The 16,185-nt window shown below is 34.8% G+C and overlaps 1 protein-coding gene across 1 annotated transcript; it reads left to right on the forward strand.

Annotated features, from left to right (window-relative positions):
- Window positions 1-10,148: 10,148 nt before the first annotated feature.
- LOC114168543 (aspartate aminotransferase, mitochondrial) lies at window positions 10,149-15,929 on the forward strand. The gene is made up of 10 exons (XM_028053411.1): window positions 10,149-10,438; window positions 10,784-10,869; window positions 12,543-12,749; window positions 12,893-12,998; window positions 13,122-13,226; window positions 13,319-13,491; window positions 14,248-14,407; window positions 14,977-15,072; window positions 15,313-15,407; window positions 15,502-15,929. Exons 1-10 carry the CDS (start codon window positions 10,262-10,264, stop codon window positions 15,572-15,574), a joined length of 1,278 nt encoding a protein of 425 aa, XP_027909212.1. The 5' UTR covers window positions 10,149-10,261; the 3' UTR covers window positions 15,575-15,929.
- Window positions 15,930-16,185: the final 256 nt, after the last annotated feature.

Below are 16,185 nucleotides of genomic sequence, written 5' to 3' on the forward strand. Positions count from 1 at the left end.
TAGCCACCTTCCATACCATAGCTCCACTTCTACTCTTCATCTTCACCAAATTCTCCATTTCTGAGAGCTACTTTCATCTATTTCTCCAAATTCCGTTGCACTCCATCTCCTCCTCATCATTCTCCATGGATTTCCTTCCTCTCCTACACCAATGACGTCCATCAATTGGTATCTAGAGCCATCCAAGCCTTTGGTGCATCCATTCTCTTGGTTTGGGTAAGGTTCTTGGTCCATACTTGTCTCTTGTTTCAATTTCCATTTTGTCTCTCTTCTCCACTGTTTTCTTCGATTTTGCTGCTGTTTTTTTCATGTTCTTGTTGCTCTCCACCGTTTGACATTGAGGCTACATGAATCTCCATTGATTCATCTTGTAGTACTCCTTGCTTCATTGGTGCTAATCTGTTTTAGGTTCCATTTTCGTTTTCCACCACTTGTTCTTTGGTTCTTGAGTTTTCTGCATTTTTATTCGGTGAATTCAGTCCTTCTTTGCATTTTATCATTCCAATTATGTTTAAGTCATGTTCTATGCTTTGTTTGTGCCTTAATTCCTCTTTTCCACCGTTCAATTTCATTGCTTACTGATTTGGTTGAGTTTCCGAGCCACATCTCACAACCAAAACACTATGATCCTTCAAGGAAGTGTGTGGATGTTTAAGGCCTGAATCCTCACTGTTTTTCATCCATTTCACCGATTGGATTGTGCTTTTGTGTATCTAAGATGTTCTTCTATGATTCATGCTTGATTTCAGTTCATAATCAAGTTCTTTAGCTATGCTTTCTATAGAACATCTCCTCCAATTTCAGAGAGCAAATCTACTCCAGTTTTCTTTTATTTTCTACCAAATCACTGCATGCACAGTCTCTGTTTTTTATTTTTTGTGAGTAACTCAGTGCACCAAAATTCAATCTGATTTTTACCTCATTTAGTTAACATCTAGACGAAAAATACAAAAAAAAATGAAAAATCACGCAAGTTGAGGCTCATATTTCTGTTTTCTAGCACTGCAGTTTCCAAAAATTCAATGTTCCATTGTTGTTTTGTGCGTGTTTGTGTGTTTTTAGTGCTTGTTTTCACATGAATTTTGGCTTGAGTTTGTACTCTATATTGCTTCATTATTGATTTGCTTTGGAAGTCAATTCATCACTTCATTTGCTACTGCTTTGCAATGAGTACTTCAGCCATATGATTGAGCACTTTTGTTTTGCTGTTGTTTTTGTTTTCATCTATTCTAGTGCCTTTCTAGGTTCCTTTTGTGGTGCTTGTTTTTATTTTCCAGCCTTTAATTTTTTGCTTGTCACTTCTTGAACCTCCTTCTAGTCATGTTTCATTTCAATTCTCTTTTGGTTTAGCATTTCTAATTAGCTTTTCTTACTTTCTCCTTTGTTTGGGTTTATCTACTTGTCTCTCGGTTTTGGTTGATTAATGATGCTATGGAGTTTAGAATGGTTTGTATGATATGGTAGCATCTTAGGTGGTGGATATTGAAGTAGAATTTTAGCTTGTGTGCTTATCCTTTTCCTCACCTATTGAGAGTTTTGGACCTATTCATTTGAGAGTGTGTGTGCTAACTCCATTGCTTGGTATATTTTTCTTGCTATTTTGTTTTTTGGTGCAGGTTTGGTGGCTGTTTTGGCCTTAAAACCAAGGCTATAGTTGTTGTTTTGCACTTCATTTGTGTGGCTTAAGGTGCTTACAAGTGCCTTACTTGGTGGTGGTCTTTGTTCAAATCAAAAGGAGGCTACAAGCCAAGCTCTTGGCTCTTGATTTTGTGCAAATTGGCAGCACTTTGGTAGCACATTTGGAGTTGCATTATTTCTTATTTTTGGCTTTATTTCTTTGTACTTTGTACTTCTTTTTGGCACATCTTATTTGGTACCATTTTGAAGCCTCCTTGATTGTGAAATTGCATCTTTTGAGCATCAAAATTTGAGATATTAAGTGGCTTGAGGTTGCTTCATTTTGAGTACCAAATTAGTGAACCAAAAATGCTTTCAAATTCTCATTTGTATCCATGGCCTATTTAGGTGTCTTGGGGAACCAAAGGTGTTCAATCCCATCTCCTAAGTAGAACCTTTTTCATATTATAGTAGAACCAATCCCATGACCAGAGTCTCTAAAATTTGTGCCATTTAGGGGTCCGTTTTTAGTGTTAGTCTTTTCTTTTCTTTGAGTCTTGTTTGTGTTTGTTTGTGCTTAGTGTCTCAAGTGATTCTATCTACTTAGCCTTAAACATTTGTGTGATCTTTGAAACCTTTTGCAAGTACATCTTGACAAGGATTTGCCTTGGTACTTAAGAAGTCTTTAGACTCACCTCGCCTAACCTGGAGGTCTATTTGTGCTTGGTTCCTTCTTTCACCATTTTGTTAAAGTTTTAAGTTCTTTCAATCACCATGAGCACTAGAAGGGCTACTCGTGCTAGTACCCAACATCAACAACATGATGAAAACAACCTCCACACAAGTGGTGATGAGGAGGTTGAGGTTGATCCTAGAGTCCTAAATAATCTCTCTCAAGAGGTTAAGGACCTTAAAATTCAAATGGCTTCCATGCAAGCCAATCTTCAATTAATTGCCAATCAACTTACCCCTCTCAACCATAATACCTATGCCTCTCCTAGGCCTTCTTGTGCCCCTTCAAGGCATGAGTATGATTTTGAAGAGGAGGAAGATGAGCGCATTAACCTTAGACAATCGCCTTATGTAAGAAGGCAAAGGCGCATACCTCCTCACCTAAGGGAAGTCAAAATTGATTTGTCTCATTTCTATGGAAAGGATAATGTTGAGGTTTTTCTTGATTGGGTTGCCAAAGTAGAACAATTGTTTGAGAGTCATGTTGTGGAGGAAGAGAGGCGTGTGTCTTTAGCTACTCTTAGCTTTCAAGGGCATGCTCTTAATTGGTGGACTTCCTTAGTCCTCCAAAGGAGGAGAAAAGGGCTACATGATATTGAGTATTGGAATGATCTTAAGGAAGCCCTTCATGCTCGCCATGTTCCCTCCTACTATAAAAGAGAGCTCTTGGATAAGCTCCAAAGGCTCCAACAAAGATCTATGTCTATAGAAGAGTATAGACAAAAGATGGAGCTCTACATCATGACAGCCGAAATTGAAGAAGAAGAGGAACTTAGCATTGCTAGGTTCTTAAGTGGACTCAATTACAACATAAGAGATAAAGTTGAGTTGCTCCCCTACCGCAATTTTAATGATCTTGTTCAAATGAGCATCAAGGTGGAGCAACAACTTTTGAGACGTCCTTCTTGCAAGGATTCTCCCTCTTTTTCTAAAAGTGATTTTCAAAAGAAAGATTTTTCAAAAGAAAAAGAGTCCACTCATAAGAGCCTTACAAAGGTAAGTGACAAGGGTGAATCCTCCACCAACAAAAGAGGTAGTGACATCAAATGTTTCAAGTGTCTAGGTAGAGGTCATGTGGCCGCTCAATGCCCTACCAAACGCACCATTGTGCTTAAGGGCAAAGACCTCTACACTAGCCAAGAGGAGTCATCTTCAAGTGACTCCGACACTTCTCATTCTAGTGATTCTCAAGAACATTCATATCCAAATGAAGGGAAACTTTTGATGATTAGGAGGCTTCTCAATAACCAACCTAGCATTCCTCTCAATGATCAAAGAGAAAATATTTTCCACACAAGATGTGAGGTTTTGAAAAACACTTGTTCTTTGATCATTGATAGTGGGTCTTGTTGCAATTGTTGTAACAAAAGATTGGTTGAGAAGTTGAATTTGACTTTGTTACCCCATCCCAAACCTTACAAACTTCATTGGCTTAATGAAGATGGGGATCTCAAAGTTGAACATCAAGTAAAAGTCAAGTTCTCCATTGGGAAATTTAAAGATAAAGTTTTATGTGATGTAATCCCAATGGAAGCTTGCCATATTCTCTTAGGGAGGCCTTGGCAATTTGATCATAAAACCTTACACAATGGCCACACCAATGAGATCACCCTCCAACATCATTCAAAAACTTTTGTTTTGCATCCCCTCACTCCTAGCCAAGTTGCTAGTGATCAAGTTCAAATGCGAGCTAGGAGAGAGGAAGAGAGTTCCAAGAACTCTAATGCTTCTAAAGATTCTAAGGACAAGACAAAGGTAGAGGAAGTTTCTTCTTCTAAGGATGTTGCTCATGAAGTTTTTTTAACTCATAAAACTCTTTTGCACACTCTTCATAATGAGCAACCTCCCTTCCTCTTACTTTGTCAAGCAATCCTTACTTGTCTTGAACATCCTTCTCTTAAGGATCTACCTCCTTCCATTCGTGCTCTCCTTCATGAATTTCAAGATATTTTTCCAAATGATGGCCCTCATGGTCTCCCACCTTTTAGAGGGATTGAGCACCAAATTGATTTTGTCCCAAGGGCAAGTCTTCCTAATAGACCCGCCTATAGGACAAATCCAATTGAGACCAAGGAGATAGAAACTCAAGTGAATAAGTTGCTAGACAAGGGATGAGTTCAAAAAAGTTTAAGTCCTTGTGTTGTGCATGTGTTGTTGGTGCCCAAGAAAGATGGAAAGTGGCGTATGTGCTGTGATTGTAGGGCTATCAACAACATCACCATAAAATATAGGCACCCAATCCCAAGACTAGATGATATGTTGGATGAATTACATGGAGCACAAATATTTTCAAAAATAGACCTCAAAAGTGGTTATCACCAAATTCGTATTCAAAAAGGTGATGAGTGGAAAACTGCTTTCAAAACAAAATTTGGTCTATATGAATGGTTAGTCATGCCCTTTGATCTAACCAATGCTCCTAGTACATTCATGCACCTAATGAATCATGTCTTGCGAGATTGTATAGGAAAGTTTGTTGTTGTCTATTTTGAAGACATTTTGGTGTATAGTACAAGTTCTAAGCTTCATGTGGGTCATTTTAGAGTTGTGTTATCTCTTCTCCGAGACCACCAACTCTATGCTAACATTGACAAGTGCACTTTCTGTGTAGAGAGTGTCATCTTTTTGGGATTTGTGGTCAATAAGAGTGGGGTGCATGTTGACCCCGCAAAAGTCAAGGCCATCCAAGAATGGCCTGTGCCAAAGAATGTTGGGGACATTAGAAGTTTTCATGGATTAGCAAGTTTTTATAGAAGATTTGTCCCCAACTTCTCCACCATTGCTTCACCCCTCAATGAACTTGTTAAGAAAGACATATCTTTTGAGTGGGGTGAAAGACAACAAAAGGCTTTTGATGATATCAAGACTAGGCTCACCCAAGCTCCAATTCTTGCTCTTCCAAACTTTGAGAAAACTTTTGAGCTAGAATGTGATGCTTCTGGGGTGGGAATAGGTGCGGTTTTGTTACAAGAAGGCCATCCAATTGCCTATTTTAATGAAAAACTAATGGTCCTTCTCGTAACTATCCCACCTATGACAAAGAGCTATATGCTCTTGTGCGAGCTCTTCATACTTAGGAACATTATCTTGTGACAAAAGAGTTTATTATCCATAGTGATCATGAAGCTCTCAAGTATTTGAAGAGCCAACATAAATTGAATAAAAGGCATGCAAAGTGGGTTGAGTACTTGGAACAATTCCTTTATGTTATCAAGTACAAGAAAGGGAAAGATAATGTGGTGGTTGATGCACTATCAAGGAGATATAATCTCTTAGCCAAGCTTAGGTCCCAAATTCTTGGATTTGACAACATATGTGAATTGTATATTCATGATCCCTTCTTTGCTACCATTTATCATGATTGTCTCACTAAGTCCCAAGGGGGCTTTTATCTCTCAAATGGATATCTTTTCAAAGAAGGTCGCCTATGTATTCCTCTAGGTTCTCATAGAAAACTTTTGATCAAAGAAATGCATGAGGGGGGACTTATGGGTCACTTTGGGGTTGCCAAAACTTTGGCCATGCTTAAAGAGAAATTCTTTTGGCCCCATATGAAAAGGGAAATACAAAACCATTGCGCTAGTTGTTTGAATTGTTTGCATGTTAAGTCTAACGCAATGCCTGCAGGGATGTATCTTCCTTTGCATGTTGCTTCCACCCCTTGGGAGGATATAAGTATGGATTTTGTCCTAGGGCTTCCAAGGACTTCTAGGGGTGTTGACTCTATATTTGTGGTAGTGGACCGTTTTTCTAAAATGGCACATTTTATACCATGCCACAAAGTAAATGATGCTAGCAACATAGCAAGGTTGTTCTTTAGAGAAGTGGTTCGCCTCCATGGTTTACCCAAAACAATTGTGTTTGATAGGGATGCTAAATTCCTAAGCCATTTTTGGAGGACCTTGTAGTCTAGGCTAGGAAAAAAACTTTCTTTCTCTACCTCTTGTCACCCACAAACTGGTGGACAAACCGAGGTAGTCAATAGATCCCTTTCCACATTGCTTAAGGTTTTGCTTAAGGGGAATCATAAATCTTGGGATGAGTATCTTCCCCACATTGAATTTGCTTACAATAGAGTGGTCCATAGCACCACCAAACTCTCACCCTTTGAGGTAGTTTATGGTTTTAACCCTCTCACACCATTGGACTTATTACCTCTTCCAACTTCTTTTGATTTTGTTCATAAAGAAGGGGTTTCTAAGTCCAAGTTCATAAAAGATTTTTATGAGAAGGTTAAACACCAAATTCAAGCCCAAGTTGAAAAGATTGCTCATTCTAAAAACAAGGGCAAGAGAGTTCGGTCTTTTAATGAAGGAGATTTAGTTTGGTTGCACTTAAGAAAGGAAAGATTTCCTAATATAAGAAAATCCAAACTTAGTCCCCGAGGTGATGGTCCATTCCAAATCATCAAGAAGATCAATAATAATGCTTATCAATTGGATCTTCCTCCAGAATATGGTGTGCATCCTACTTTCAACATTACTGATTTGGTTCCTTTTGTAGGTATTTTTGATGAAGAAGGTGACCACCAAGATTTGAGGGCAAATCCTCTTCAAGGGGTAGGGGATGATGTGACCCCAACAAGCCCAACCTCAAATGCATCAATAAGCCTAAGCCCACATCAAGGCCCAATCACTAGAAGCATGGTGAGAAAGATTCACATGGGCCTCTCACAAGATGATCAAGTCAATCATGGACTTTTTACATTATTCACATGGGCTAAAGAAATCTCTAAAATATGAGATGATGCATGAAGGAAGTAGTCTATATTTAAATTGGGCCATTGTTTAGGTTTTGCTTTCAATAAAAGCTATAACACTTTTTGGGATCAATTGGGCCGAGCCCAATTTGCTACCTTTGGCCAAGAATTACTTGAGTGACTCTCCATTTGGATGCAAGCAAAGCATGACTTAAGCAAGAAGAATGTGATGGAAGCATGGTGCGTGTGACTTGGGCAAAGAAAGTGTGATATGCCACTTGGCATCATCAAGACTCATCTACTACATCACATGGTCTACAATCAAGCTTCTTCTCCAAGCTACATTTGCATTTCATCTTTGTTGCATTTTCTCTTCATTTGGCCGGCCATATGCCTATAAATAGAGCCACTCAAATATTGTAATGGTTACTCTTGAATTGCTAATAGATGCTAGTGTTTGAGATCACTCCACACTTCTATTAACTTGAGAGCATACGTGGCTAACCTTCTCCTTCATCTCCTCTAGCCACCTTCCATACCATAGCTCCACTTCTACTCTTCATCTTCACCAAATTCTCCATTTCTGAGAGCTACTTTCATCTATTTCTCCAAATTCCGTTGCACTCCATCTCCTCCTCATCATTCTCCATGGATTTCCTTCCTCTCCTACACCAAGGACATCCATCACCCATACCCATATCCATACCTAGTCAATGCGGGGATTTCCTGTCAAAATGGGGACGGGTTCGGGCAATACTCACGCGGACGAGTTTATTTGTCATCTCTATACCCAACGGGTTCCACACCCTCAAGTGTGCTAACTATAGGTCCAAAAATCTTTCGTTTAGTAAACAAATCTAATTATGCTTCTTTGTATATTTTCATTTTGGCCAATCATTTCTTCGTTGACAATCTTTAGTGAACATTGGTTCTTGATCCTCATTGTCATTCATAGCATCCATCGCTATATTATATGTAAAAGTTTCGTCAATATTGACTTTATTTTGGTTCCATATTATATGATTCATAATATAATTTATTGAGATCTCATCATTTTCAATAATTTCAGGTACCCGAGGTTCTTCTAGAATCAAATCATTATGTCAAATAAATCTTTTGGGATTTCAAATAGGTCATCTTGCATTTTAGCTCCCTTTCTCATTATAATAAAGGAAAGAAGTAAAGGAAGAATAGAGATTGAGAGAATGTGTGTCTTATTATTGATAGGAAGAGTCTTATTTATAGATACAACATGAACATGTAACCCATAAAAGATACAAATCAAATAGTTAATACAAATATTTACATAAATAGTAATAAATTAATAAATCATATGAGTATCAATCATAATCACATGAGTAATTGTATCAAATGGAGGACTTCACATTTTATGTTTTTTCTTTTGTTACTTTCTTCCATAAACTAAAAGTAGTCTACTAAAATTTCATTTTGAGTAGTTTACTATCATTTTTCAAATCTTGGTAAATGGAGTGATATTTAAAAAACCCGTGTACTATAATTTGAAAGCAAATTATTTATTTCATCCATTATTTATTAAAGATATTGTGAGTGACAAAAATAGAAACAAATTTGCGGGTTTTTTAATGAAGCAAAAGATCCAGTTACATTTAAATAAATTAATTGGCACACATTAATTTTAAAAGTGGGAAAGTAGATTTTTAAATTTAAGAAAATAAAAATAAGAACAACGGATAAAATTAGTCTTTCTATAAATAAAAATTACTTTATGATGAACAATTTATAAAAATATTTTCTATCCACTTCTTATATTTCCTAACTAATATATAAAAGTAGTATAATTTTTTTTCTTTTATTTTTAAATGATAAAGTGATGTAAAAGAATTCTTTTCCAAATATATACATAAAAGAAATAATTGAACTATGTGTGCTACAATGATAAAACAATAATAGTTATAGTACAAAACAATTTCCTTTCGGATTTAATCATAAATTATATTAGTTTTATAATAATTACTCTAAAATCATGTCACTTGACTTCGACCGTGTAACTTTTATACCAGTCGACCAAAATCTTTGGCAAAATTAAAATATATTTAAAATGTATATTTTATTTAAAATAATTAGCTCTAAAAGTGTAATTTAATATCAAATTAATCTATACGCATCATAATTTTGTGATAAAGTACTATGCAATTCTGGCTAATTTAGAGTAAATATTCGCTTAAATTTGCATTTTGATATTAAGAGTTTAATGCGGATTTTATTGGAATGCAGACTTATGAAATTTTATGAGTTATATTACAATATGGAATAATATAGGTTATATAATTACAATATCAAATATTATGAGTGTTAGAAATTTGTAAGGATTATGAAAATATGAGAGATATAGACATAAGAGATATGTTACATGATAAACTTGTTATTTTATGTCATTCATATGAATAAATTGAAATATTCTCTTTATCTATCATTGGATTGGATCAGTTAAATCAAACTAAGGGTGTGTTCTTCAACGTTCGGCATATCTTATACAATGGTCAATTGACAATCACGTGAACGAATTGAAAATAGTTGTCAAATAACTTGACGTGATTTTTTCTGAAAATAAAGTTACAAAATTATTGATCCTAAAATTTTCTCTTTTTAGATGCATATTTAAACCAGATACAAATTTAAATGAGCGTGAACTTAAATGAATGTTTACTGTACCTATTCATATTCATAAACTAAATAATAATTAATAATAATAATTTTAATTTCTTTAAATGAAATTATGACTGAATTACTCTTTCAAAACAACGGCAACAATGATCGTTTGTCATAAGTTCTAATTATAATCAAACAAGAAAATGTTATAACTTTTAAAATAATGCGAGTGTACTGCACTGACTAGATGTACTTGTAGATTATGAAATTACAATACAATTATTTAATTATTTCCTAGTACTAGGATCAGTGAATTCAGAAAAAAAAAACAAAAAAAAAAACAACACAGTGAAAACGATCAGCTTCAACCATGGGTCAAATTATAATTATAAAAAGCACAAGAACTAAATTATAAAAAAAGACAAAAGGGAATTCTGAAAGTTAAGATCTACAAGTGGTGGGACCCACTAGCATTCAATATATACTCACCGAAGTCACAGCGCTTACCGCTTACCGTTTTCTCAGCCAATCCTCTGTTTCTGCTTTTTGTGTTCTGTTTCACTGCTTCCGGTTAACTGAGTCATGGCGATTCGCAATTCACTCAAGGGACAATTTTTCCAACGTAGCTCCGTTTTTGGGGCAAGGTTCATGTCATCTTCTTGGTTTCGAAGCATCGAGCCCGCTCCCAAGGATCCGATCCTCGGTGTAACTGAAGCTTTCCTCGCCGATCAGAGTCCAAACAAAGTCAATGTCGGAGTGGTGAGTTCCGTCCCCCTTTGAGATTAATATTCTCGCATTATTTTTCTTTTTGAGAAATCGGAGAGAAAGTAAGTCTGTGAGGATGAGATTGATTTGATTGGATCCGGTCACTTAAACGGCATAGAACTGTTATATTCGTCACAGAAAGTGGAGAAAGTTTATTGTTCTCTCCTTTTTATTGTATTGTCTGTTTGCTTTTTTATTGTGTTCCCAGCATTGATTCATGCAATTTATAGACAGTGGAAAGTAATTTTCAATGGATTTTTTGAAATACATTTTGCATGTTTGGTTGAAGTGATTCTGATATTGATTGTAATTTATTTATTTATTTTTTATTTACAAAAGGGTGCCTATCGCAATGACGACGGAAAACCAGTGGTTTTGGATTGCGTCAGAGAGGCAGAGAGGAGAATTGCAGGAAACCAATTCATGTGAGTGAAATAATATATATATATATATATATATATATATATATATATATATATATATATATATATATATTCATATGTGTGTATAAGTGTGCAAAATTTGTTTTTTTTTTTCTTTTAATAAGGATTCTAGTAGTAAAAACATAAGATAGGAAGTAATATTCTTTACACTTGTATTAAATATTATTTTTCGTTAAATAGTTTCCAGAATGTTGAATTCTACTCTATTTATACATGACGAGATTGTTAGTTTTTGTAATAATTAATTAATTTAGAACTCAGCTGTATAATAACTTTTAATTAGTTCACATAATGAAAATCTTCACCCTAAATGTATATGAAAGTTACTCTTTTATCATTTAAAATAATGGGCATGAAGTACTTATTTGATTATTTACTTGTAAGAGAATGTTAATAAGTATTTTTGTTTATTTTTTTTTTATGGAGATACTCTGGTCAAGAGAATGTGTTATTAATATATCCCAATGTTAGAAGATTAATATGTTTTCTTCTGTAAATTGTAATAAAAAAATCTTATTTAATCATTTCTTATTGAGTGTTTACCCACTTTATATGAACGCAGATTTTAATTGTTTCCATGTGCTAATTTGTGGATGTTTAGTAAAGTTTACCCACTAGGAGCTTTTGCCTGTCTTTTGGTTGTGTATGGACGGTCCAACGCAGTCTCGAGAATATGATGCTACTATTTCTGGACGCATTCTTTGAGAGCTACACTCTTACCTTTTCTAATGGGGAATTACTATTCCTTGCACTGTTTAGTTAGTTGTTTAAGTGTTTTGGGAGTGATAATGTGGAGAATACTACTTTATTACCTGCTGCTTTTCTGGTTTGTAAGCTGAAAACTGTAGAAACCTCATCTTAACTATATCTTTCTATTAGAATGAGTACTTTACTTTTGTCCGAATATTCCTCAAAGTAGGAAGCTGTCAAATTTTGTTCTGAAATTAAGAAAGTAGCATTATTCTTGAAGATATTTAGTGTCAGTTGAGGGTGAAAAATGTTCAGTTTAGTAAGGAGGAGGCAAAAAGGTAAAGTGCCATAAAAAATTAAGTTTAGTTGAATTGGCTTGAGTAAATTACACTCGTCCTTCCTGTAATTTTTTTTTTTTGGAATTTTGTCTGATACTCCTCAATTTTAGAAATCTATGGAAAACTTCTTAATTGTTTTAACAGCTTGCATACATTACATTGACATCTCTTGTACATTACACTAACTCCTTTAAATTATTACAAATATTAAAACATTGTCTTTATCACTCTTATTGTAAATGTTAAAGGAAGCAAAGATAGTTGTTCTATCCAAAATATCTTAGAGCTGATATTATCTAAGTTTCTAAATTAATTTTGAGCATGCAACAAATAAATTTAACTTGAATCCTCGGGATTCATAGAACCACATCTTCATCAATTCAAACCTGCATTCCAAGATAAACTTCTAAGGATCACCCAGCTAAGCAATTAGTGATATTCTCGAGAGTCAGTTTCTATTTTCAATATTTTTGTAACACCTAGCAATTAAACAAAAGTCTTATCATTTAGTAGCAAAAGAACAAGAGTCTTACTGGTCTGTCTATATAATTCTATTCCAGCTTTGCGTATCATTTACTAATAACGGAGTCTATGTCTTTACTTTGCACTGATACAAATGTTCATCAGGGAGTATCTTCCTATGGGTGGAAGCATAAAAATGGTTGAAGAATCGCTCAAGTTAGCATACGGAGACAACTCTGAGTTCATCAAGGATAAAAGAATAGCTGCAGTGCAGGCTTTATCTGGAACTGGTGCATGTCGACTTTTTGCTGCATTTCAACAGAGATTTCATCCTAATTCCCAAATCTATATACCAGTGCCTACCTGGGCCAAGTAAGTATTTAGTACAAATCTTTTAAAATTCAAAATACCTGTAGACTTTATGACCCTTCATTTTTTTAATATCTTTAGGTTTGAATTTTTTGTTGGTCCCATGTCTTGCTTGGATATTTATTTCTAATATGAGAAAATTACAGCCACCATAACATTTGGAGAGATGCTGGAGTGCCTATGAAGACATTCCGTTACTATCACCCAGAGTCCAAAGGATTGGATTTTGAAGGACTGATGGATGACATTAAGGTATATTTCTCTCATTCCAAACACTTGTAAGAGTTGATTTATAGGTCTACTTTTACAGGTGAAGCTTTGCTGGTACTCCATACTCTTATTACTTTTTAAATTAATTATTTATTACGTATACAGAATGCTCCAGATGGTTCCTTCTTTCTGCTTCATGCTTGTGCGCATAATCCTACTGGAGTAGATCCTTCAGAAGAACAATGGAGAGAGATCTCCTCCCAGATTAAGGTAACAATTTACGGAATAGTATTAGTAATGCATAAAATCATTGGGTTTTTTTATTCTGGTTGCTGTTCTTGACATTTTTTCTTGTTCATTAGGCTAAGGGTCATTTCCCTTTCTTTGACATGGCTTATCAAGGTTTTGCTAGTGGTGATCCAGAGAGAGATGCAAAAGCCATTAGGATTTTTCTGCAGGACGGTCATCTATTAGGACTTGCTCAGTCATATGCAAAAAATATGGGACTGTACGGCCAGCGAGTTGGATGCCTGAGGTTAGTAGACTGCTTTAAACTACAGCTCAGGTGCAGAATGCTACATAAATAGGCTCTTCAGTGGCTTTTCTTGTGGTTGGACAGTTAGATATGTTGGACCTTGATGATCCTCCTAATACATTGAATGTTGAGTACCTGCAGCTATATGCCGATTGTATTATGATGTTAAAATTATCCGAAATTCTGTTATTCAGTATAAGTTTAAAAGTTAAATTGACTCTGATACCTCAGCTCCATAAGTGAGGGTATAACAGTGCAGGAGCTGGGAAACCCAACATTCTCAAAGTAATTTTTATAATTATCTGTAGCTTGACTTCAATTTATCTCCGGATGCAATGGAATTCCCGAGAGACTTACTAGAATATTATCATTTCTATTATAATATTAGCATTTTAGAATATTAGTAATTTTGTTGATTAGATTAGAATAACCAATGACTGATTATTAGGCTTAATTAAATAGTTATTTAGTCAGCCGTGTTTACTCTCTGATTGTAAATAATCCATAAATACCACAACACGTGGGTAGTAACACCATTTCTCTCAAAAATTGTGTCTTTCAACTTGACTAAAATTAAAGCAAATAATAAAAATACCAGAACTTGGACATTTTACATGCTTTGAAGGATGAATCTTGGACATTTTCTTTATGTCATCTTTGGACTTTGGGTAGCTTCACAAAATTTATGTCTTGGCTATGAAATATGAACTAGTTCTGCAAAAAAAAAGTGTGCTCATAGTTTAAAGTTCCCTGCAGTTTGCTCTGTGAAGACGAGAAACAGGCTGTGGCTGTAAAAAGTCAGTTACAGCTGATTTCTAGACCCATGTACAGTAACCCACCTGTTCATGGAGCGCTTATAGTTTCAACTGTCCTTGGTGATCCAGAGTTGAAGAAGTTATGGCTTAACGAAGTCAAGGTAAAGAGATTTTATTTCTTAAGGGTTTGTACCAAGTTTTCATTTGTCTTACCTCCTGCGGGTAGTAAAGCTGCTATTGTTGAGTTAAGGAAGGAATGAAGTAAGGTCTTGATATGAAACTGTTGAAGTCTACTCTCTTGGAGAGTTGGTGTCTTAGCATAACCTTCACGACGCACTTGCCTTTGAGAATTTTTCCTCCTGCTGTTCCACTTCTGGCTATGGATTTCATGCTTATTTGAAATTCAAGAAGATTTGGAAAATATTTTATATTTGTCAACTTGCCATTTTGGGTACGTCATGGCTAGATGCTCTTTTGTGTCGTATCATACGGTTAAAACATGCAATAGTTAAATGCAGTAGTGTTCTTTAACAAAATGTTAGGATTTCTTATGTGTCATTGGTTTTTGTCGTTGTGTTTTGTTAACACTAATCAATGTTAATATATTTCAAATTGTATTTTCAAAGGACAATGTCATTAGATTTTAATAAATCGTCAATAGAAATTTACGAGCATAAAGAAGTTGTGGTAATAGATTGAAATTGGACTTACATATATATTATGTTTGCAGGGTATGGCAGATCGCATCATCGGAATGAGGACCACACTACGAGAGAACTTGGAAAAGAGGAATTCTCCTTTGCCCTGGCAGCACATAACCAATCAGGTTCGGTTGTATTTGTTTAATGTTCAAATACTGTTTCATCCACTTCGTCTTTTTTTTATTGTTTATTTTAGTAGTTTAAGGTTTTCTATAATTTTTTTTTTTGTTTTCGTTTTTAATGCAACCAAACATGTTAAGACACAGGGATAGATAGTTGAGTGAGAATTTTTAATTGAAATTTCAACACCATATCCCAAGTACTGCAAGGTTGTTTCTCTGACACTTATTTTGTTATTTATGTAGATTGGTATGTTCTGCTACAGTGGATTGACACCGGAACAGGTTGATCTTATGACAAGCAAGTTTCATATTTACATGACCCGAAACGGTCGTATCAGGTAATTAATTATACACTTCACACTGACTTTTTACTTACATTTTTAGATTTGAGATTCACTATTTTCTGACATTACTTATATATGATTATCACAGTATGGCTGGTCTTAATACGGGCAACGTGGGATATGTTGCTGAAGCTATCCATGAGGTTACAAAATCTTCCTAAATCATTCAATTTACCAATTGAACAATTTATGGTTTTGGGAGGAGAGAAGTCTTCTCAGAACTAAAATAAATTTATATTCATTTTTATTAAGCACTCCGATGTGTATCAACATTTCATCATTTTTGTTATTTAGAACATTTTAAGTAGCAGATTAAGAAATGACAACAGCCAATTTAGAGTGTTTGAACTTCTTTAGATAATTAATATGCTTATATTTGGCCTATGATGTGCAATGCTCTAATCAAATTGATGATACTTTGTTGACATATATCCAGTAGTTAGATCATGAAAATATCGGCCATGTAAGTCTGAAAAATATTTAAAGAAAATAATAATCTATTGGATTATTCTCCAATTTGTATTTGTAGGAAATTTTATACGAGGTAATGTTCATCATATTTCTTGAGTGATTAAAACTCAATTATCTTTTAATTTTATATGAGTGAATTGAATACTCAAATGTTAGAGATTCATGCCTTTCCGTATTTTTAGTAAGTGTAAAAATTGTTTTTTATCATAAAAAGGAGATACTACTATGTTTGTTAAATAAAATTATGGATATTAATGGTAATGCAGTGATAGTATGAAAGAATGTTACATTCTTATTTAAG

This window comes from Vigna unguiculata, chromosome 11, assembly GCF_004118075.2.
Source record: "Vigna unguiculata cultivar IT97K-499-35 chromosome 11, ASM411807v1, whole genome shotgun sequence".
Lineage (NCBI taxonomy): Eukaryota > Viridiplantae > Streptophyta > Magnoliopsida > Fabales > Fabaceae > Vigna > Vigna unguiculata.

What these genes read in the sequence shown, in the direction of transcription:
- LOC114168543 (XM_028053411.1), top strand. Translation starts at nt 10,262, where the DNA reads ATGGCGATTCGCAATTCACTCAAGGGACAATTTTTCCAACGTAGCTCC. An exon ending in ACAAAGTCAATGTCGGAGTG is followed by an intron (nt 10,439 to 10,783) that starts GTGAGTTCCGTC and finishes TATTTACAAAAG; the next exon opens with GGTGCCTATCGCAATGACGA. An exon ending in GGCAGCACATAACCAATCAG is followed by an intron (nt 15,073 to 15,312) that starts GTTCGGTTGTAT and finishes TTATTTATGTAG; the next exon opens with ATTGGTATGTTCTGCTACAG.